Source organism: Erinaceus europaeus, chromosome 3 (genome assembly GCF_950295315.1).
Source record: "Erinaceus europaeus chromosome 3, mEriEur2.1, whole genome shotgun sequence".
NCBI classification, from domain to species: domain Eukaryota; kingdom Metazoa; phylum Chordata; class Mammalia; order Eulipotyphla; family Erinaceidae; genus Erinaceus; species Erinaceus europaeus.
In genome coordinates this window covers 145,056,175-145,077,732 of record NC_080164.1, presented here as the reverse complement: position 1 = coordinate 145,077,732, position 21,558 = coordinate 145,056,175, and the positions used below count along the sequence as shown (strand labels likewise).

The 21,558-nt window shown below is 36.8% G+C and overlaps 1 protein-coding gene across 13 annotated transcripts in view; it reads left to right on the top strand.

Annotated features, from left to right (window-relative positions):
• Positions 1–21,558, top strand: part of FIP1L1 (factor interacting with PAPOLA and CPSF1) — a 50,730-nt gene that overhangs the window by 21,445 nt on the left and 7,727 nt on the right. For 6 of the 13 annotated variants that reach the window (XM_060188053.1, XM_060188055.1, XM_060188054.1 and 3 more), the window contains exons 11-17: positions 1,147–1,254; positions 2,121–2,214; positions 2,737–2,893; positions 10,366–10,392; positions 12,286–12,340; positions 13,653–13,708; positions 19,143–19,356. In XM_060188053.1, the coding sequence (XP_060044036.1) occupies positions 1,147–1,254; positions 2,121–2,214; positions 2,737–2,893; positions 10,366–10,392; positions 12,286–12,340; positions 13,653–13,708; positions 19,143–19,356 (711 nt within the window). The remainder of the gene's footprint in view (positions 1–1,146; positions 1,255–2,120; positions 2,215–2,736; positions 2,894–10,365; positions 10,393–12,285; positions 12,341–13,652; positions 13,709–19,142; positions 19,357–21,558) is intronic. The other 7 variants (XM_060188056.1, XM_060188063.1, XM_007539708.3 and 4 more) reach the window with 5 other exon arrangements.

Sequence of the window (21,558 nt, the reverse complement as noted above, 5' to 3'; positions counted from 1 at the left end):
GTCAGGAGCTTAGATTCAAGGACTGGAGAGATAACTAACTCCCTGAGTCAAGTGCTGTACTGTCATGCCTAATATCTAGGGTGGAGCACTGACATCACACTATGGTAGTGGGGGGGGGGCGTAAGGACCTTTAGTGCAGTGATATCTCTCCTCCTCTCTGTCTTATTATCTTTATTAATAAATAAAGTGGCCCAGAGTGGTGAAACTGCACATATATATGTGAGTCCAATTCTACATGTATATGAATAAATAGTTTGGACTCTAGAGCTATACTTCTTAGGTTCAGATTCTGGCTTTATTAATTATTAGCTTTTAAGTACCTTGAGCAACACCCTTAATCTTGACATGATATGTAAAAATATAATAATAATACTTCATTTGATGTGTGTGTGTGTGTGTGTGTGTGTGTGTGTGTGATGACTTACAAAGTATTTCTATGGATTTGTGCTATAACAATTACACTATTGAAAAATCAGTCACAATTTTCCTTAATTTTTCTTTTTAAGTTGGGGCAGATTATTATGCAAGACCTTATGCCATTATAAGTCTTTGACTTGTATAAGTGAAATAAATGGAGAATCATCATCAGACTTTAAATACAGCAGTGAAATAACCTGCATAAGGTCTTAAAAGTCTTATTTTAACTGTATTAAAATGGACTGGAGAGGGACTAATGTCAAAAACTGTGAGGCCAGTTACATTGTAAATTTATCTAAGTAAGAAATAATGGTCACTTTGACCAGACTGATAGTGATGCAGATACTGAAAAGAAATATCAAAATTTCAAGCACGATTTCATGAAGTAGTAGCAGAAATTATTATTTGTAAAGGTACAGAGATTAGTTTTATATCCTGAAGTAATAAACCCTTGGTTCTCTTCTCATTGCTGCCATTTTGACTTTACACTCTCCGTGTTGAAAAGTATTTCTAAAATATTCTAGCTTCTATCAGTTGCTGGTGATAATTTAAACTTAAGTATCTCTAGCAGTCTCATACCACAGCAAGCATTTTGTATGAATTGTAAAGAATGGTCCTGTAAGAACATGGTAACGAATTTTATAAAAAGTGTGTCAGTGGGGAGCAGGGTATGGGGGACCAGAGACAACAGTATGTAAGGAAAAAAACATAGAAACTTTGTCTCACCAGAAACAGCACCTCCTCTCAGTCTCAGTCAAGTACTGCCTCCAGAAAAACCAGTTCAAGTGTTGGGAAGTGGCAGGATCGATATGGGAGGTCTGAATCACCTGAGTTAAGGTAAAGCTGTTTCCTTGACGTTTAGATCATCGTTATTATCATGCCTCCTGAGTTAAGATGGTAAATAAATATTGATAAACTGTACCATATTTTCATGCCTTAAATTAACAGCTTCTTAAGGTACCTTTAAAATCTGGCCTTCGCCTCCTGACTTGCTTCTTCTCCCTCTGGCTATAATGAAATTGTGTGGAACCATATTAATGAACCCTCAATACATGTTTTTTCCTTTTTTGCTTCATTCAGGTTTGCCTTCTTTCTCATATTGCACTCTCTTAAAAAATACCTTAGGCATATATTTTGCAGTAGTTTAAGGATACGTGTGAACATAAGCTCTCTCTCACAGAAACTGGTGTATATCTAGGTTATGGGACTTTGTTAGAAAGTGAACCACCTGAGATGAAATTAGAGTATACTATGAAAGGAAAGGTCTCACCCGAGTAATGAAGTTGAAGGGTTGTCATTCCACACGTGAAGTCTCTGGACACAGTCTGAAGTGAAGCATGTTGAGGTGGCAATCGTTGTGTTGGTTAGGTTGTGGTCGGCAGATGCAATATTATTTGATATGGATTGGGAGAGGCATATGGGAAAGTGGGCCCTATCCAAGGGTTCCAGGACTGGGGGAAGTAGAGGCTCTATAGTGTAGACGTGAGGTTCCTGCTGTCTTAGGGTTCAAAAAGACAATCGATAGTTAATGTTATCATCACATTGTTTGGTAATTGGGTTAACTTTGAAAAGTCCTTTTGTTAGGGTTTGCTGTACAGTACCCAGTATCTTGTATATAGCTGTGCTATTGGTTGTTTCTGTGTATCTTTTTCTAACATTGAGTGAAGTGGAGTGTGAATTTATTGAATTTTTATGTTTTACAGAAGATTACCTGGATCAATTGATGTTATTGGTCAAACTATAACTATCAGCAGAGTAGAGGGAAGACGACGGGCAAATGAAAACAGCAATATACAGGTTGGGTATTAAAAATGCTTTTAACCTGCTAGATTATATCTCATATATTTATGTGAATATATGAACTATATATTTCATTATATTTATGTTTCACTAAGGTTTCTCTTGAGATACACTTGTCACTTTTTACTAAGAGAATTTTTTGGTAGTACTTCTGTTTCAAAGATTTATTTATTTTTTTATGAGAGAGCACAAAGAGAAAGAGGGACTTAAGCATTACTCAGGGCTGGCGTATGTGACACCAGATCCTACCTGAGGCCTCATAGGCCTTATGAGCCCAATAGTATTCACTTGTTTTTCTGGATTTGAATATTAAGGGTTTAGTTTTGTTTTTAATGAAGGTTTTTTGAAAGTGTTTGTGAGTAAATACTCATTTATGTATATAAATAACACATACCTAAAAAAGTATTCATACCTTCCAAAATATGTCTCTAGGAACAAAATTTGTTTCTTAGGTTAAGTGAAATGATTTACTGAATTTAGTCTTAAATTATTCATCTTTCTAACCTGCTTTTATTTTAGGTTCTGTCTGAAAGATCCACTACTGAAGTAGACAACAACTTTAGCAAACCACCTCCGTTTTTTCCTCCAGGAGCACCTCCCACCCATCTTCCACCTCCTCCATTTCTTCCACCTCCTCCAACTGTCAGCACTGCTCCACCTCTAATTCCACCACCAGGTAAATAGTAAAAAAAATCATTTGAGTTTGGGAGAAAATTAGTAACCCTTGAAGGGGTTTTGTTTATTTTTTATTTAATAATTAAATATTTGAAAAATAATATCTTCATTAATTACATTTCATTAAAAATAATTGGTGTGAAATGTATTATCTTGTCTTCGGTAGATCTACACTTAAATAAACATATCAATATGTTGTGCTATTTTGGCATAGTAAAATAATACACTAAAATAGTGAAGAATGTATAGTTATTGAAATTGTGATTAGGAAATATGTGATCTTCCAGTTAAGTTGCTCATAGTGAATGTATAAATTCATATTGAATCGTAAACCAAATTGTTTTAAAGAAACAAGTTAATTTAATTTTAAAGTTAAAGGTGCTTTTAGGATTTGAGTAATCCAAAAAATTATTGTGTGAAGAAATTGAAATTTCATTTTGGGTCTTTGTGTACTGTTTCTGTGTAGAATACTATTTCTGGGTATTAATAACCTTGTATTTACTTTTCTAAAACAAGGAAATTGTGTAAGCTATTAACATATTTTAGTCACTTTATAATTTATTTAAAAGCTAGAATGTTGACTATAGATAAAATTTAAGGGGGCTGGACAGTAGTGCAGCGGGCTAAGTGCACATGATGTGAAGTGCAAGGGCTGGCGTAAGGATCCTGGTTTGAGCCCTGGGCTCCTTACCTGTAGGGGGGTCCCTTCACAAGTGGTGAAGCAGGTCTGCAGGTGTCTGTCTTTCTCTCTCCCTCTGTCTTCCCCTCTTCTCTGGGTTTCTCTCTGTCCTATCCAACAACAACGGCAGCAATGACAATAATAACAACAACAAGGGCAACAAAAATGGGAATAAATGGCCTCCAAGCACAGTAGATTCATAGTGCAGGCACTGAGCCCCAACAATAACCCCTGGGCAAAATAAATAAATAAATAAAAATTACCATATAATCCATGAATTTCATTATATTTTAATTTACTTGCCTTTGCTACTTTATTCTTAATAGGCGGTGTGTGCACTTTCTCTTTCCTGTTCTAGGCTGACTCCTCTGCCTTCCCTCTCACCCTCAAAGACGAGACAAAAACACCACAACAGCAGAATTCTGTACAGTACAGGGGGACTAGGCTTGACCTGGGTTTTGTGCACAGCAAAACAAGTATACTATCCAAGCAAGCTATCTTGTTGAACTGCTCAATGTTCTTTCAATATTTATTCCTTGTAACCAATTTTAATGACTGACAAGATTAATTGAGATGGTAGTGACTTCCTACTTAAGTATTCCAGTTGTAAATGATAAAATATTGATTCCAGTCAGGAACACATAGATGGTGTAGCATGTATGTAGGCACTTTCTTAATAAAAATCAGTCTACTAAAGAATTCTATCTATTCACCATGCATTTGTAACAGAACTATTGGAAGATGCTGTACTGAGGTCTACTGTATAGGTCTATACAGTCCTTCCTACGATGTTCATTCTTTACTCTCTAAATGTCAGGTCTTGCTTTGGTTCTGTAGCCATAGTACCTTTGATTCCTTTCCATTTTCCACTTCCAAATATATGAACATTAAAAAAAATGTATGTGCAAATTGAGCTTTCGAGAATCTGTTGGCCTTAGAAATCTCTTTACTGAGAAATAGGGAAAATAGAGGGATGAATTAGAGGTGCTTGCTCCAGACACGTTTTTCAAGTTCGTTAAAGTTTGATAAAAGTTTTTTAAGTATGTTTACTTATTTATTATTGCATAGGGACAAGTCAAGAGAGAAGAAAGAGGTATAGGGGGAGACAGAAATACCTCCAGCACTGCTTTCCCTTTGCAGACTTGAACCTGGGCCCTTGTGCATTGTAGTCTGTGTGCTCCAGGTGCACCACCACCCAGCTCCTGTCCCAGCAATAAGTTTCTAACTTACGGGGGTAGTGTAATGGTTATGTAAACAGATTGTCATGCCTGAGGCTCCCAAGTCCCCAGGTTCAGTCCCCTGCACCACCATAAGCCAGAGCTGAGCAGTGCTTTTTAAGAAAGAAAAAAAAAATTATTAGCACAAACCATTAAAAAGTTATGACCAGGCCTATAATTCTTCAGTCTTTATGATGAGAATTCAGTGAAAATGGAAAAAATAGTAATGAGGACTTGTTCAATGAGTAAAGTAAATGGGGTTTTTATTCCTTGAAAACTTACAATATAGAAATACTTGATTTGGAAGGCAGCTATGCTCACCACTATACCACTAATGTAAAATATTTGATTTTGAACATAAATCATTTAATAAGACTAGAAATGTTTATTGTATGTGACAATAGTATGATAGTTAATTCTGGTAGTTACTAAGGGTGATTTAAAAGAAATTTTAAAAATTTCTGACCACATTTATTCTCAAATGGTTACATTTTTATATAGCTCATTATATTAAAGTGAGAAAAGTGAATTAATAACAAAATAGGTATAAGAATAGGTATAAGAATGTTTAGAAGCTTATTAGGCTATTACCAGTAGGCAATGGTGTTATCTGGAAGTATACTTAAAAGTATTTGTAAAATCACTCCATATCTTTGTACTTGGTAATAATGTGTGTGCTCACCCAGACCCTATACTTTCCAAATTTTAAATACCTGTCCAGATTTTTTTGTCTTGCTCCAGAGAAATTGTGAAGGAAGGGGGAAATAGACACCTGCAGCACTATTTCCCCACTTACGAAGCTTTTCCTGTGTGGGTAGGGACTGAGGGCTTGAATCTGGATCTTTGTTCACTGTGATATTTGCTCTCTACCAGGGGCAGCACTACCTGACTAGCAGATTCCTTTTATTCTGTTTTTTTTAATACTCATTTTTGAAAAAGCATTACGCATTTATTTTTATTTGATAGGATAGTGAAATTGAGAAAGGAGGATAAAGATGGAGAGAGAGAGAGATACCTTCAGAACTGCTTAAACCCCTTGAGAATCCGTCTTATTGCAGGTGGGAACCAGAGGCTTGAACCATGTGCAAACATGGTAACACATACATATAACCAGCTGCAGTATTCTGTAGACATTATTTAAGAGATACTTATTCAGATAAATTTAATGATGGCTTATGTACTACCTAACTGGCATGTTTACTCAAGGAAGGGGGAAATGTGATAACAGCTTAGTCCAAACCAAGTATTTGTAAGTTGAAACTATCTGAATTACACCTTATTTTTGCTAGGTTTGTAAGTTGTTACATCATGAAATATTTCTACCTGTTCCCTTTCCCTACTAGTAAAAAAATGTTTTGGTATTTCCTAAATCTGTTTGCTAATTGAGTCAGCAAGATATTTATGTATTCAAGATATTTATGTATTCATAACATCAGTAAAATCATATAATGGTCACATAGGCAACTACTAATTAAATTGGGCACAGTTATATAGATATATGCCAGCAGAATGTAGGTCTACATTAAAACCACATGTTCAGTTATTTCTTCACTAAGAACTACATGAGTATAGTATTTTCTATAGAGTTTGTTGTAATATAGATCACTTTAAAATTATATTAAGCTGGGAGTCGGGCGATAGCGCAGCAGGTTAAGCGCACATGGTGCAAAGTGCAAGGACCGGTGGAAGGATCCCGGTTCAAGCCCCGAGCTCCCCACCTGCAGGGGGTTCGCTTCACAGGCGGTGAAGCAGGTCTGCAGGTGTCTTTCTCTCCCCTTCTCTGTCTTCCCCTCCTCTCTCCATTTCTCTCTGTCCTATCCAACAACAAAACATCAATAACAACAATAATAACTACAACAACAACAACAATTAAAAAAACAAGGGCAACAAAAGGGAAAATAAATAAATTTAAAAAATAATAAAAAATATATTAAGCTATGACAGTTTATTGTTAAATAATGTTTTTAAAAGTATCTTTCTTAGAACTTGGGTTTTATTTTTGCTTTCTTGAAAAGTACTAAAAGGAAAGCCTTTAAGAAGCAAATATATTTTAATGATGTCTTTTTTTTTAATTCCTTTTTTTTTAATTTATTTATTTATTCCTTTTGTTGCCCTTGTTGTTTTGTTATTGTAGTTATTATTGATGTCATTGTTGTTGGATAGGACAGAGAAATGGAGAGAGGAGGGGAAGACAGAGAGGGGGAGAAAAAGACAGACACCTGCAGACCTGCTTCACCACCTGTGAAGTGACTCCCCTGCAGGTGGGGGGCCGGGGGCTCAAACCGGGATCCTTCCGCTGGTCCTTGTGCTTAGCGCCACCTGCGCTTAACCCACTGCGCCACCGCCTGACTCCTGATGTCTTTTTTTTTTAACCTTAGTTTTTTTTATTGTTGAGGTTTCGTTGCCTACATTACAAATCCACTGCTCCTGGAGACCATTTTTTTCTTTCTTTTTTTTTTTATTTGATAGTACAGAGGAGTTGAGAAAGGAGGGGAGAGAAAAAGACAACTGCAGTTCTTGCATCACTGCTCATAAAGCTTTCTCCCCCAGCAGGTAGGAAGTAGGGGATTCAAACCTGTGTCCTTACTCATGGTAACGTGTGCATTTAACCAAGTGTGCCACTGCCTGGCCTTTAACATCAGTTTTTAAATGGCATACATACATTTTTAGGACCAAAGGTTTGTATATGATAGGGTAAGTGTAATAATGACACCAATATAGTGTACCCATATTTTGGGATACTGCCAGCTTTTTTAAAAAAGGGCGATAGTGTATCCAGATTTGGTTGTAACAGCCCTACTTATTCTCTTGTTTTGTTCCACACGATTTTTATTACTCAAGTTTCCTGGTTTGGAGGATAAAATTTATGATAGACTCTTGGAAGTTTAAAAAAAAAATGAACTTCATTGCTTAATTAGTTACTCCTTAACAACAATGATGTTTAAAGACAACTTTACATCTAGGATTCACCCCAGAGCTAATGAATCAGATATTCTAAAGTAGGGGCTCAGCAATATGTGAAATAAATGTGTGTGTGTATGTGTGTGTGTTTGTGTGTGTGTGTGTGTGTGTGTGTGTGTGTGTAATAAACTTTTAAAAAGATTTTTTTTTCCTTTTATTTATTTACTGGATAGTGACAGAAATTGAGAGGGGGAGGGAGAGAGAGACAGAGACACCTGCAGCCCTGCTTCACCACTTGTGAAGCTTTCCCCCTGCAGGTGGGGACGGGGGGGGGGGGGGTTTGAACCTGGGTCCTTGCACACTGTATGTAATGTGTGTGCTCAGCCAGGTGCACCATCACCTGGCTCCAGGAAATAAATTCTTAAGGTGATTCTGATGGTCACTGAATAGTCAAAATTTGCTCATTTAATAGTTCCACTAGAGTTTTAATACTCCTTATGGGGAATATTAGATATATTTAGTTCTTGTGTAAGGTTTTAAAAAAGTGCTCCTTTTCCCTGCTCTTTTGCAGCAAATGATCAGAGAAACACAAATACTTGTCTTGTGTGTTTCAGACCTATTGCCTGTGTAGCAAGCATGTTGTCCTGGAAGGCTGAGAGTGTTGGGGAAGATGATAGTAATGGGGACTTTTTTTGGTCATGAGCAGGGCTTTCCTGCTCTGGGCTGATGTTTTTTCAGATGGAAGGGCTCACATAGCATCTAAGATTCCTCCAATGTTGTGGGGACGAGACTAGAGCCTGGGTTATACATATGACAAGATAAGCTAACTAGTCGGGTGATCTATTTTGTTAACTCTCAAATAGAGAATTTTATGCATCTGTATTAACTTCTAAATACTGGTTTAGTATTACTGATTGACAAAATTACAAGATTTCAGAGTCTCCTTTCATACCTGTGTATGTGCAGTGTACCACAACCACCATCCAAGTTCCTGTGGGCCTCCTTCCAGATATAGAGTATTTATCTCGTACTAAATGCTATATGCATGTTGAAAATATACTTGATAATTGTCACATAATTGGTTATATAATGTTCCGTCAGTTTCTAAATGATGTTTCAACAAATATTTACCAATGAAAGTTTGTGTCAAAATTATCTTAGATGCAACAGAAGTCCCACAAGAACACTGTCTATTTCTTAATGCCAATTTTCTTATGTGTAGACATCATTTGGAAAGACGTTTTTGTATATATAACATGGCTTTTCTTTGTGCTATTGATCCATCTCTTTATTTATTTTTAAATCTATTCTGATATAACCATAGTCAATTAAAATTTAAAATAGACATATTTTTACCTATATAGCATGCTTAGTAAATTGGTTATGACTTTTTGTGTGTGGAAGTTTTACAAATGTTTTTTGAGAAGTAAAGTTTGAGTAGACTTAAAGGAATTTCCTAGTAATTTTGCATGAACTTTTTATTTTGTGAGATCCAGTGAGCACTAGCTGAAGGGATGAATGTTGCTCATGTACTTACATAGGATTAAAGAGTATATAGCTGAATTTGGTGTAATGCTCATCTTATGTACTTAAGAAAATAATTTTTTAAATGTGAAAACTAGGTCAAATAGCCAAGTTCGATGGTGTCCTATCTTTTCTGATCTTACTGATTTTCTAAGTTTAACATGTTTTTATAGCATGGGTAGTTAAGTGCTTCATTCTCCATTTTAAGATCACTTACCGCCTTAAGATCTTTTTATAGAAACTGCTTATTCTGGTAATGCATGCTTAGAAATTTTTTAAATAAATTATTAGCAGATGTTTCCACTGATGAAAACATTTGAAAGGGATTGTTTCCCGTATGCATTTACTAAATGAATTAGTTTATCTTTTCTTTGTACCAGTTTTATCCAGTGTTTCATACTTAGAAATGATACTTTTATTCAAAAAATAGTTACAGCTAACATGCCATCTTGATTGCCTTTGGTTTATCTCTTAAAGTAAAATATCAAATTTTAGTAAATTGATATTAAGATTTAAGGTCACGTGGCCTATGTAAATTGAGAATAATACATAGTTTGTAGTAGGTGCAAATAAATGAAAGTCACTTGCGTTAGTATTTACTGATTCCTGTAGGAACAGACCATTTACATTTATTGTAATATGTCCCTTAAAGTGTGTGTGTATGTGCGTCTGTGTTTATGAATTGATGATACCCCATTTCTTTTCTCCTACAAATCAAGAGAAATATTTTTCCTTAACAACAGTAAGAAATTCAGATGGACACTTGAATGTTACACAAAACCCCTGAAGGAACCCATTGATCAGTTTCCCTACTAAAATGTTTAATCAGTTGATTATTGAACTTAGTGTTAACTTTGTGGAGTTTGATATTTGTCTGTGCACAAGTGTGCTTTTTTAATTGATGTCTAACTTTCTTTGTGATTACAGCTAGTGGGATCACCTAGTTATCAAGTTGTTAGAGCGGGTTTTCATCAGGAGGTTGGCTTTTATACTTGTTGGTCTTCTGCAAGAAAATAGAATGCTTCACTTGAGTGAATAAGCCAGGGAAATAAGTGAGGGGTTTTATTTCAAAGTTTGTTTTGGTGATGGCATAAATACATAACAGGTTTTGAAATCCAATCACTATATTAAATTTCATCACTTGTTTTTTAGGTATTCCAATAACTGTACCACCTCCAGGTAAAACTCTTTTCATGTTTTTTTCATCATTGTTAATAAACATGAAATTTCAAGCTATAGTTACAGGAGGACAGTGTTGATGTGGTTAGAATATGGAGTAGGCTAGTGGGATTTCAAGGTCCTATTTTCAGCTCTGCCTTTGCTTCATTCCACTTTTGATTAATATAATTTAGTGTTCTTACACTTGTCTTACCCATTTCTATAGAAACAGATTCTGAGACAATTGTTATCATTGTTGGAGAGTACAGTGTAGGCTACAAAATAAAATTTTTATTAAATTATTTTTAGGGATAGTGAACTTTTTATTTGATAAATTGATGGCAAGAAAAAAGATCATCTATTTCAATTTTTTTTAACCCTGCTGGTATAACTCTGTTATGAGATCATTAGTGGCTTGTTCTTAAGTGAATATTAAATTGTTCATTGTTGTGATGGTATGATCAGCACGATTTTGTGGTCCAGACTGTTTTTAAACATTTTTTAAAGTTTTGTTTATTTGCTAGTGGGATGCAAATGTGATAGTAAGTTGTGCTTATTGATCCTTTTTAAAAAGCTAAGGAATATAAAAAGAACAAGAGGTGACAATGGTTGGAAGGGTGGGTGTAAATTGAAAAATGACTTTAATATAAACAGCTAGTGGAGTTTAGGTAGCATATGTATTTAGGTATTGGATAGTCTCTGGCTCTTTATGAATGTGTCTGAAAAAGGTTGAGAAAAATCAAAGAAATAATTAGTGTTTACTTTTTAAAGAAGTGATTAAGAGGCAGGGTAAAGAGGTCTGTGAACTCTAGGGTTAATGTGATCAATGCTATGTTTTGTGCTTATAAATGTTTAGTAGAAGAGTTGCAGAGTCTAACACTGATGACAGCAATGATGCTGAGCACAGTGAATTTGAAACAGCTTGAAGCAGGACCAATTATTGATTTTAAATACGCCTTTTGAGAAGGATCAAGAGAACTGGGATCCATTTTTATTTAGAATACTAAAGAGGAAGCATAGTAAAAGCGTTCGGATGTGTAGAGGTTGACTGAAGAGTTGTTTGTTGTTCTCATTTAGGGCAGTACTGCAAATGAATTGTAGTGTGTAATATAAAGCATAGAAATTAATGTTTTCCTAGTAGAAAGGATTGTTGAAACTTGGAAGGAATTGGTATTATAAGTTGTGGAATTTTAAAGTCTTGTTGAGATGTGTTATTTGCCTAACTGAATTTTTGAAAATGTAGAGTAGCTGAACTATTATTAAGGCCCCTTTTAGCCACAGTCTGGAATTTCACATAGATAATATGAATTATTAAGGATGTAGATGTTATGTAAAGGCACAAATTATTTTCTTTCCAAACTAATTCAAAAATTACATAATGTACATTTCTTTGTAAAATGGTTCTTTAGTGTTGTAATATTTAAATCTTTTGTGATGGATATTCTCAGCGTTAAGAATTTATGTGTCGACTGGTAATTATAGATTATATATTTAAAGGAAATCTCTAATACCTGAGAGCCTCAATGTTTTTGAAAGAGGTAACTGCTATTTTATTTGTTTCTGAACTATATTAAGTATAACATACCTGGTGGCAACACTACTACTGTGTTATATATGGGAAAAGGTAAGGCACTGAGATTAACTTTCTCATACTTACAAAATGGGCTGTGTGTGGTGCTGAAAATAAGACCAGCTGTCCTGACTCCTGTTTGTGCTCTGTATTAGACTAGACTATTCATTTAAAGTTTCGTTGCTTCAAATATTTATAATTTTAGCTCCATTTTTTGGTCTGTTACGATGTAGAAAAGCACGTTTATGTCCCCAGAGAAATGTAGTGATATGCAGCAGCTGCTCCCCTCTTGGCATTGGATGTATGTTATATTAACTTTCTAATCTTATGATTGAATGTTTCAGGTTTTCCTCCTCCACCAGGCGCTCCACCTCCATCACTTATACCAACAATCGAAAGGTAAATCAGTATGAATGCTGTAATTTTAAAAAATTATTGATAGTCTTTTAACAGAAGAGCCATACATATCTTGGTAATATTGTGAAAAGCTTAACTTATATATAATAAGACCTGATTATTTAATTCATAAATCTGGGCTTCTGTTTTCTGACTCTCAGATGTGTGACCTATATAGCTTGATGTAACAAAAGGACAAAGAAAACTGAGTTAATAGTATTTTGAAATAATTTACTTCATGACATCTATAGATAGAAACCAGGCTGGGGAGACAGGATAATGGATATGCAAATAGACTTTTTTGCCTGAGGCTCCAAGATCCCAGGTTCAATCCCCAGCACCACTGTAAGCCAGAGTGGAGCTGTGCTTTGGTATCTCTCTCTCCCCTGTCTCTGTATCTCATTTAAATAAGTAAAATATTTATAAGAAAGAAAGAGACCCATGGATTGGTTAAAAACATGGTAATAGTTCTATGAGAAATATAAACATAGGTGACTGGAAATCATGGGTAGTGTATGTCTGTCCTATGATTAGATATAAACAACTGCTATGGGACCATAGTAAAAAAGAAGCCTTATCCCTTCCTACACCCGCTGCAACTCAGCTTCCACAAAGAAGACTAAATCATTTTTCATGGCAATAGCTTAGTATCTAGTATCTTACGGTTTATTAGTTGGGTTAATATACTAAAGAGTATTTTCTTCATGAATGGCAGTTTGATAGTCAACAACATAATAGTTTTGAATCAGACAGTCCTGTTGCAGATTTTGACTTCAAAGTTTTATGTTACTAGGCAAGTTCATAACTACTCTGATTTTCAATTTTCTCTTTACATAATGGGATTGGTAGCATTGTGAGTATAAACTGTCAGTGTAGTTTGCATGTGGAAATCACTAATAAATGGTAGTTCTTACTACTTTCTTGTGGTAGGTTAAATAAAAATAATGTATTTTTGAAAAATGGTTAAAATCAAATAAAAAATGCTGAGATCTTTATATATCAGTAATATCCAACTGTAGATGTTGCATGTGGTTTTCACACCTCAGCAGTGTGAAAGGATTGGTTTATTTTGAGAGTCATGCTAAATCAATCTATTTATGTTAAATAAAGCTATATTTTTGCAGGCAGGTCTAATTATTTTGTGATTAAAGGGCTATATTTTTCTTTACTAATGAAATTACAAACTTAAAGCTTATTGTATCATGCCTATGTTAAAGTTGTAATTCTGCCTTTATGTTTTTGCATCTGCATCAGACTGTTAAAATGCAGGACATATTTGCAACATAATAAGAACACATTTTTTTTCCTTTAACAGTGGACATTCTTCTGGTTATGATAGTCGTTCTGCACGTGCTTTTCCGTATGGCAATGGTAAGTATTATTTTTTTGATTGCCCAAATTGAATTTTGAATCAGTAAAAAATGATTTTTAGAGAAACAAAAACATGCTTTTGTGGTTTAAAGTTTTAATTATTTTTATTAATGATTTAATAATGTTTAACCAGTTTGTAAGATAACAGGGATACAATTCCATTCAGTTCCCACCAGCAGAGTTCCATGTCCCATCCTCCTCCACTGGAAGCTTCCCTATTCTTTATCCCTCTGGGAGTATGGGCCAGAATTCCTTTTTTTTTTTTTTTAATGATATAATTTTTTTTTTTAATTTATTTTCCCTTTTGCTGCCTCATTTTTCATGGTTGTTGCAGTTATTGTTGTTACTGATGTCGTCATTGTTAGATAGGACAAAGAAATGGAGAGATGAGAGGGAGACAGAGGGGGAGAGAAAGATAGACACCTGCAGACCTGCTTCACCACTTGTGAAGTGACTCCCCTGCAGTTGGAGAGCCAGGGGCTTGAACCGGTATCCTTACACTGGTCCTTGCGCTTCGCGCCACATGCACTTAACCCACTGCGCTACCACCCGACTCCCATGGGCCAGAATTCTTTATGGGGGTGCAGAAGGTGGAAAGTCTGGTTTCTATAATTGCTTCTCTGATGGACATGGGTGTTGACAGATTGATACATACCCCCAGCCTGTTTCTATCTTTCTCTAGTGGGATAGGGCTTTGGGGAGCTGAGGTTCAAGGACACATTGGTGTGAGGTCATCTGCTTAGAATGTTCACTTGAAAAAAACGTATATTTTTTTGGGGGGGTGGGGGTGGGGGTGGTGAAAGGTTCTGAATATATCTGTTAAGCTCATCTCATTTATGATTTCATTTAGGGCCTTCGTGTCCTTATTGATTTTTTTTTTTCCTCTTATGATCTGTCTTCTGCTGTGTGAGTGGCATGTTAAGGTCTCCCTCCAACTAATTCTGTGCTGCTGATATTTCCTTTAAGATCATTAAATACTTTTTTGCATATTTGGGTGCACATATTGGGAACATATATATCGACCATGTTTGTGTCTTCCTGTTGGATTTATCCTCTGACCAATATGCAGTGCCCATGTCTTATCACTCTGCACCTTCTTTGTCTGAAAGTCTAGTTTATCTGATACTAGAATAGCTGTTCCTGCCCTTTTGTTTGTATTATTTGCTTGGAATACCTTGTCCCTACTTGTCCCTCAGAGCTTCTGTTTGTGTACTTTTGTGTGTTTCCTGGAGACATAGATGGGTCTTGATTATTTATTTATGTATTTATTTTCCCTTTTGTTGCCCTTGTTGTTTTTCATTATTGTTGTAGTTATTGATGTTGTCATTATTAGAGAAATTGAGAGAGATGGGGAAGACAGGGGGAGAGAAAGATAGACACCTGCAGACCTGCCTGTGAAGTGACTCCCCTGCAGATGGGGAGCCGGGGCTCGAACCAGGATCCTTATGCTCGTCCTTGCGCTTTGCACCACATGCGCTTCCTGCTGTGCTACTGCCAGGTCTTGCTTTTTTTTTAATTTCTTTATTGGGGAGTTAACGTTTTACATTCAACAGTACATACAATAGCTTGTACATGTATAACATTTCCCAGTTTTCCATATAACAATACAACCCCCACTAGGTCATTCTCTGTCATCTTTTGGACCCGTATTTCTGAGTCTTTTACTTTGGTGCAAAATGCCAATTTCAGTTCAGGTTTTACTTGTGTTTTCTCTTCTGATCTTGTTTTTCAACTTCTGCCTGTGAGTGAGATCATCTCATATTCATCTTTCTGTTTCTGACTTACTTCACTTAACATTAAGTTTTCAAGGTCCATCCAATATCGGCTGAAAATGGTGAAATGGGTCTTGATTTTTAATCTATTCAGTTACTCTGAATTTTTTCACTGGAGAATTTAAGCCATTCATATTTGTGATAGTTATTGATAAATGTGGTTTGCTTAGAGCCATTCTGGTTTTTGTTTTTATTGACTCTCTTCCTGTTTGTTTTATGTGGATGGTTTTCTTTTTTCTTTTTAATTATCTTTATTTGATAGAGACAGCCAGAAATCAAGAGGAACGGGGATATGGAGAGGGGGACACAGACACCTGCAGCTCTGCTTCACCACTCATGTAGCTTTTCCCCTGTAGGTAGGGACCAAGAGCTTGAACCTGTGTCCTTGGGACTGTATGTAACATGTGCACTCAACCAGGTGTGCCTCATGGCTGGTTTTCTGTAGTGATCTTGCCTACCGTATATATGTTTCATATTTGTCTTTGTGCTGTATTTCATTTTGTGGTTGTCTCAAATATTGTGTCTAGCAATATTATCTACAAGAATCTTTTAAGTTGGCTTTGGTTCACCAACATTAGACTGTGCTGCTCTGATTATTTTGTTCTCCCTTTTTCCTGTGTTGGTTTTCCCTTTTGTTGTGTTCTTGGTTCTTTTCTAATACTGATCGTCTTATTAAAAGTTAGAATTCCGTTGCTTCTTATTTTCATGTGGGACTCCTCAGTAATTCTTGCAAGGCAGGTTTAGTAGTGGTAAATTCCTTCAGTTTCTATATGTTTGAAAAGCTCTTATTTCTCCTTCATATTTGATGGATAATTTAACAGGATATAGAATTCTTTATGGGCAATTCTTATATTTTAATACTTTGAAGATGCCATTCTACTCCCTCCTTGCCTCTAGGGCTTAAGATGAGAAATCAGATGAAAGCTTGATGGTTCTGTCTTTGTATGTGACTTTCTTCCTTTCCCTGGCAGCCTGCAATATTTTTTCCTTGTCCCTGGTTTTACACAGTTTTACAGTCATATGTCTTGATGTATGTTAGTTTGGACTCAAAAATTTAGAGAGAGAGTGAGAGAGAGAAGAGAGAGAGAGAAAGAACCAGACATCACTCTGGTACATGTGCTGCCAGGGATTGAACTCAGGACCTCATGCTTGAGAGTCTAGTGCTCAGGTATGGAAAAGTTTCTGCTAAGATTTCTTTGAATATGTTCTTTATTCCTCTCCTTTTCTCATCTTCCTCAGGGATTTCAGTATCTCTGATATTCATCTTTCTGATGGAGTCTGCTATTTCAGAGAGAAGTATTTGAGTTTTCTAAACCTCTCCAAGAGCATTAAACTTACAGAATATAGTGGTTGTGTCTTCTAGTGTTGATAGTCTCTCCTCCACCTGATTAAGTCTACTTCTGAGGCTTCTTACCTCAACCTGAACTGCATTCCAAGTGTCCTTTAGGCCCTGCAGTTCTGTTCAGAGTTTTTTTTTTTTTCTTTTTTGTATTTTCTAATTTTTTTTGTTAAATGATCACTGAGTTCTTGAATTTTAACTTTAGTTTCTTGAGGTGATTTCATAATGAGTTTTCTGAACTCTATGTCACTGTTTACTAAGTCTCTGTCAGTCTGGTTGTTTGGGTATTCTGTCATTGCTGTCTGTATTTCTTAGTTTCTGCATTTAGTGTTTTGTTGTTGTGCTAGCAGGAGGCACTGTGGCTAAGGTTTCTGTATCTTGATGGAGGAGGGGAGCTTTTTATCTATCCTGAGTCACCAGGTCGGATCAGTGTCCCTGATGTCAGTATACGGTCTCCCTGCTGCTGTTCTAGCCTCTGCTGGGGTAACAGCATTGGAAACTCAAGAAGTCACAGTTGTAAACTGGTGAGCTTTTAGGTAGCTTCTTTCTTTCTTTATTTCCTTTTTTTTTTTTTTTTTTTTTTAAGATTTTTTACTTATTAATGAATGAGAAAGATGAGAGAGAGAAGAGAGGGAGAAAGAACCAGACATCACTCTGTTACATGTGCTGCCAGGGATTAAACTCAGGGCATCATGCTTGAGAGTCTAGTGCCATAGCCACTGCGCCACCTCCCAGACCATGAGACCATGGTGATTTTTTTCTTTTTAACAGTTCTTTGTTGCTTTAACTCAGACCCAGAAGTGGTGTGGCTCAGCCACCTGTTTCCTAATGTTTGATTCCTGAACACTGGTTTTTAGTTCTGGGAATCACTCCCTCACCCCCTTTCTGTCCACAAACCACATGTGACTGTTCACACCTGTGACTTAGGTGGCTTTCTTTTCTTCTTTTCCTTCCCTCCCTTTCCCTACCCTACCCTCCCCTCCCCTCCCCTCCCCCTACCCCCTCCCCTCCCCCCTCCCCTCCCCCTACCCTACCCTCCCCCCTCCCTTCCTTTCCCTTTTTTTTCCCTTTTCCCTTACTTTCTCTCTTTCTCTCCCTCTCTCTTTCTTTTTTAAGAGTTGATTCTTGAGTACAGCCATTTAGTCTAGGGATCTCCCCCTGACCCTTTTCTCTCCACGAACCACAGGTCACAGGTGTCTGTACTTGCCTGTGGCTTGGTGAGTTTCTGAAGAAATCCTGGTTGTATCTTGTTGAGTTTTCAGGTGATCTTCATTGCTTTCCCTGGTTGACTGGAGAGAGTGAAACATGGCTGCTGCTATTCCATAGCCGCGCCTCCAGAAGTCTCCTATATGCTTTTTTTTTTTTTGCCTCCAGAGTTATTGCTGGGGCTTGGTGCTTACACCACTAATCCTCTACTCCTGGAGGCCATTTTTTCCATTTTTGTTGCCCTTGTTGCAATTGTTGTTGGTTTTATCGTTATTGTTATAGCTGTTGTTGTTGTTGGATAGGACAAAGAGAAATCGAGAGAGGGGAACAGAAAGATAGACACCTGCAGACCTGCTTCACCGCCTGTGAAGCCTCCCCCTTGCAGGTGGGGAACCTACCACTCTTCTCTGTTGTTTTGTGTTTTTGTTTTTTTTTTAAATTTATTCCCTTTTGTTGCCTTTGTTTTATTGTCGTAGATGTTGTTGTTGTTGTTGTTGTTGTTGGATAGGAGGGAGAGAAATGGAGAGAGGAGGGATAAGCAGAGGGGGAGAGAAAGATAGACACCTGCAAACCTGCTTCACCACCTGTGAAGTGACTCCCCTGCAGGTTGGGAGCTCGGGCTCGAATTGGGATCCTTCTGCCTGTCCTTGAGCTGTGTGCCACGTGTGCTTAACCCGCTGCGCTACCACCCGACTCCCTGTTGTATTCTTACTCTTGAAATATAATGATGAGTACAGTGGGCCTTTGAATAACATTTTGTTAAGTATAACTTCATTATAATGTTGATAAGAAAAGCCGTGACCTGTAGTAAGCAAAATTGTGTTACTCATGAATCTACTTTAATTACACATCATTTCAGTCAATGTTGAACTTTGACAATGTGAATTGAGGAATTGTATAGATTTTTAGGCTGACCATTGGTTTCCCTCTACACTTATGTTAACTTTTGTTTGCGTACTACAGTCCCCAAACGGTGGTTATTCAGTGTTATTTCTCTTATTTGTAAAATAAATTTTTATTATAGTCTGTTGAAACATTTTGCATGGAGTATTGCCGTATTTTTCAGCGCTCTTTTTATTATAAGTACTATAGCTTTTGTTTTAAATTTTTTCCTTAGTTACCTTTCCCCACCTTCCTGGTTCAGCTCCCTCTTGGCCTAGCATTGTGGACACCAGTAAGCAGTGGGACTACTACGCCAGAAGAGAGAAAGATCGAGATAGAGACAGAGACCGGGATCGAGACCGAGATCGTGATCGGGACCGAGAAAGAGAACGCACCAGAGAGAGAGAAAGGGAACGAGATCATAGTCCCACACCAAGTGTTTTCAACAGGTTTGTTGAGTGTGCAGGAATCTGTACACACTTGCATCATATGGTCTTAAGAATTTATATTTGGTGTGACATGGGAAAAGCTGGTTAAATTGGGAAGGGGTTAAGTAGCCATTTCATGAGACTGATTGCCTTAATGCTTTAAGGAGGTAACTTTAGAATATCCATTTTAAAAGCATCAAGGCTTATTAATTCAGAAGGGCTTCCCACCATCTAAAGCAGCAGCAGCCTTCAGATTTGTTTGTTCCCTTCTGCTATAGAATTTAAACTTGATACCCCCTCATGTTTTTGTCTTGCTATGTGAATTTTTCATCTTGAGTTTAAAAAAGTTGACAATATTGTATATTTTCCAGAGTATTACACACTATATAATTTTAAAATGAAATTATTAGGCCAGCAAGGTAGCTTACATGGATAGTTTATTTAGTCTACTGTTTGTGCAAACCAGGTTCAAGCCAAGCCTCTATCACATTAGAGGGACCTTTGGTGCGGTGGTGTCTTCACTCTTATCTCTTTGAAAAAGTGGGTCTGTAGTCTGAAGCCCTGGCTACAACAAAATGAAACATTATAATGATTTGCTAGATACGCATTCTTTTTTTTTGACCTCTGGTATTATCACTGGGGCTCAGAGCCTGCACCATGAATCCGCTCCTCCTGGAGGCTATTTTTTCCCCCTTTGTTGCCTTTGTTGTTTTATCATTGTTGTGGTTATTGTTGTTGTCATTGTTGATGTTGTTGTTGGGCAGGACAGAGAGAAATGGAGAGAAAGATAAGACACCTGTAGATCTATCTGCTTCACCACTTGTGAAACGCTGCAGGTGGGGAGCCAGGGGCTCAAACTGGATCCTTACGCCAGTCCTTGTGCTTTGTGCCATGTGCGCTTAACCCACTGCACTATCACCTGACCCCCAAGCATTCAGTTTTTTTAATTTATTTTTATTTATTTATTAGATAGAAACAGATATGGGGGGGTGTTAGAGACGGAGAAAGACACCTGTGGCCCTGCTTTACTACTCTTAAGGCTTCCTCCCCCATAGGTGGGGAACAGGGGCTTGAACCTGTGTCTTTGCACACTGTAACGTGTGCATTCAATTGGGTGCTCCACTGTTCGACCCAATTAAGATTCACTTTTTAGATCTATGAACGGGTTTTCTTTAGAAATAGTTGGAAGCTTCACATTTCTTTTTGTGCTTGAATTCTTCTCAGCTATTTCTTTCCCACAAATGAATTTTATTATAATGTAAAACATTTTTCTTAAAATGTTTTATTCTGTCATTTTTTCCTGCATATTTCTGTATATTACTACATAAATATAAGATTCTTAAGTATTTTAAAATATTTCCCCTGATTTTATTTATATTTAAAAATACAATAGAAATTTGAAAAAATTAATGGCACTGTTTCCCTTAATACAGAGGAAAACCACCTATCCCTACTTAATCTGCATATACATAAACTAAAGGTACTATTGTTAAAGGAATTAAGTTTGCCAGAAAATTTTTTAACATAATGAATAAATACTGAGAAACCCTCACATAAAATTTGTAAATAAGAATGAAATTTTATTGTGATTCTGTCTCTCAGATATTGAGTGCCTTTATTTATAGCAGTGAGCCAAAATTTCATAATTAGTCTAACATGAAAAGTTATTTGGGGATTGAGAGGTAGTCACCTGATAGAATGCATAGTTTACCATATGTGGGGGACCCAGGTTTGAGCCCCTGGCACCACGTGGGAGCACCTGCACTTGAAGAAACTTCAAGAGCAATGGAGCGGGTGCCACTAGTTTTCTTTTTCTATCGCCCTCTCCTTCTCTTTCTCTCTCTCTCTCAAAGTTAACAGAGAGGGGAAGAGTTACTTTTAAGAATTTATCAGCTGATGACTCAATTTCCCTGAAAGAGAACTGTAAAAGTAGATTTTACTTACTGTGATGGTTCTTTAGAGCTGCCATGAGAGTACCACAAGCTGGTAATCTAGAACAACAGGAATTTACTTCCACAATTCTAGCGGTCAGAGATCTAGATCCAGCTGTCAGCAGGATTAGTTTCTTTGTCATGTTTCTTCTGATGAGCGTTAGCAGTAGTTGGAGTGTCTTGATTTGTAGATGGCAGCACCTTATGTGCCTGTCGTTTTTCTGTGTCCAAATTTCCCTTCTTAAAAGGCTAGCAGTTGTTGAATTAGGGTGTAAACACATTCGTTATGGCT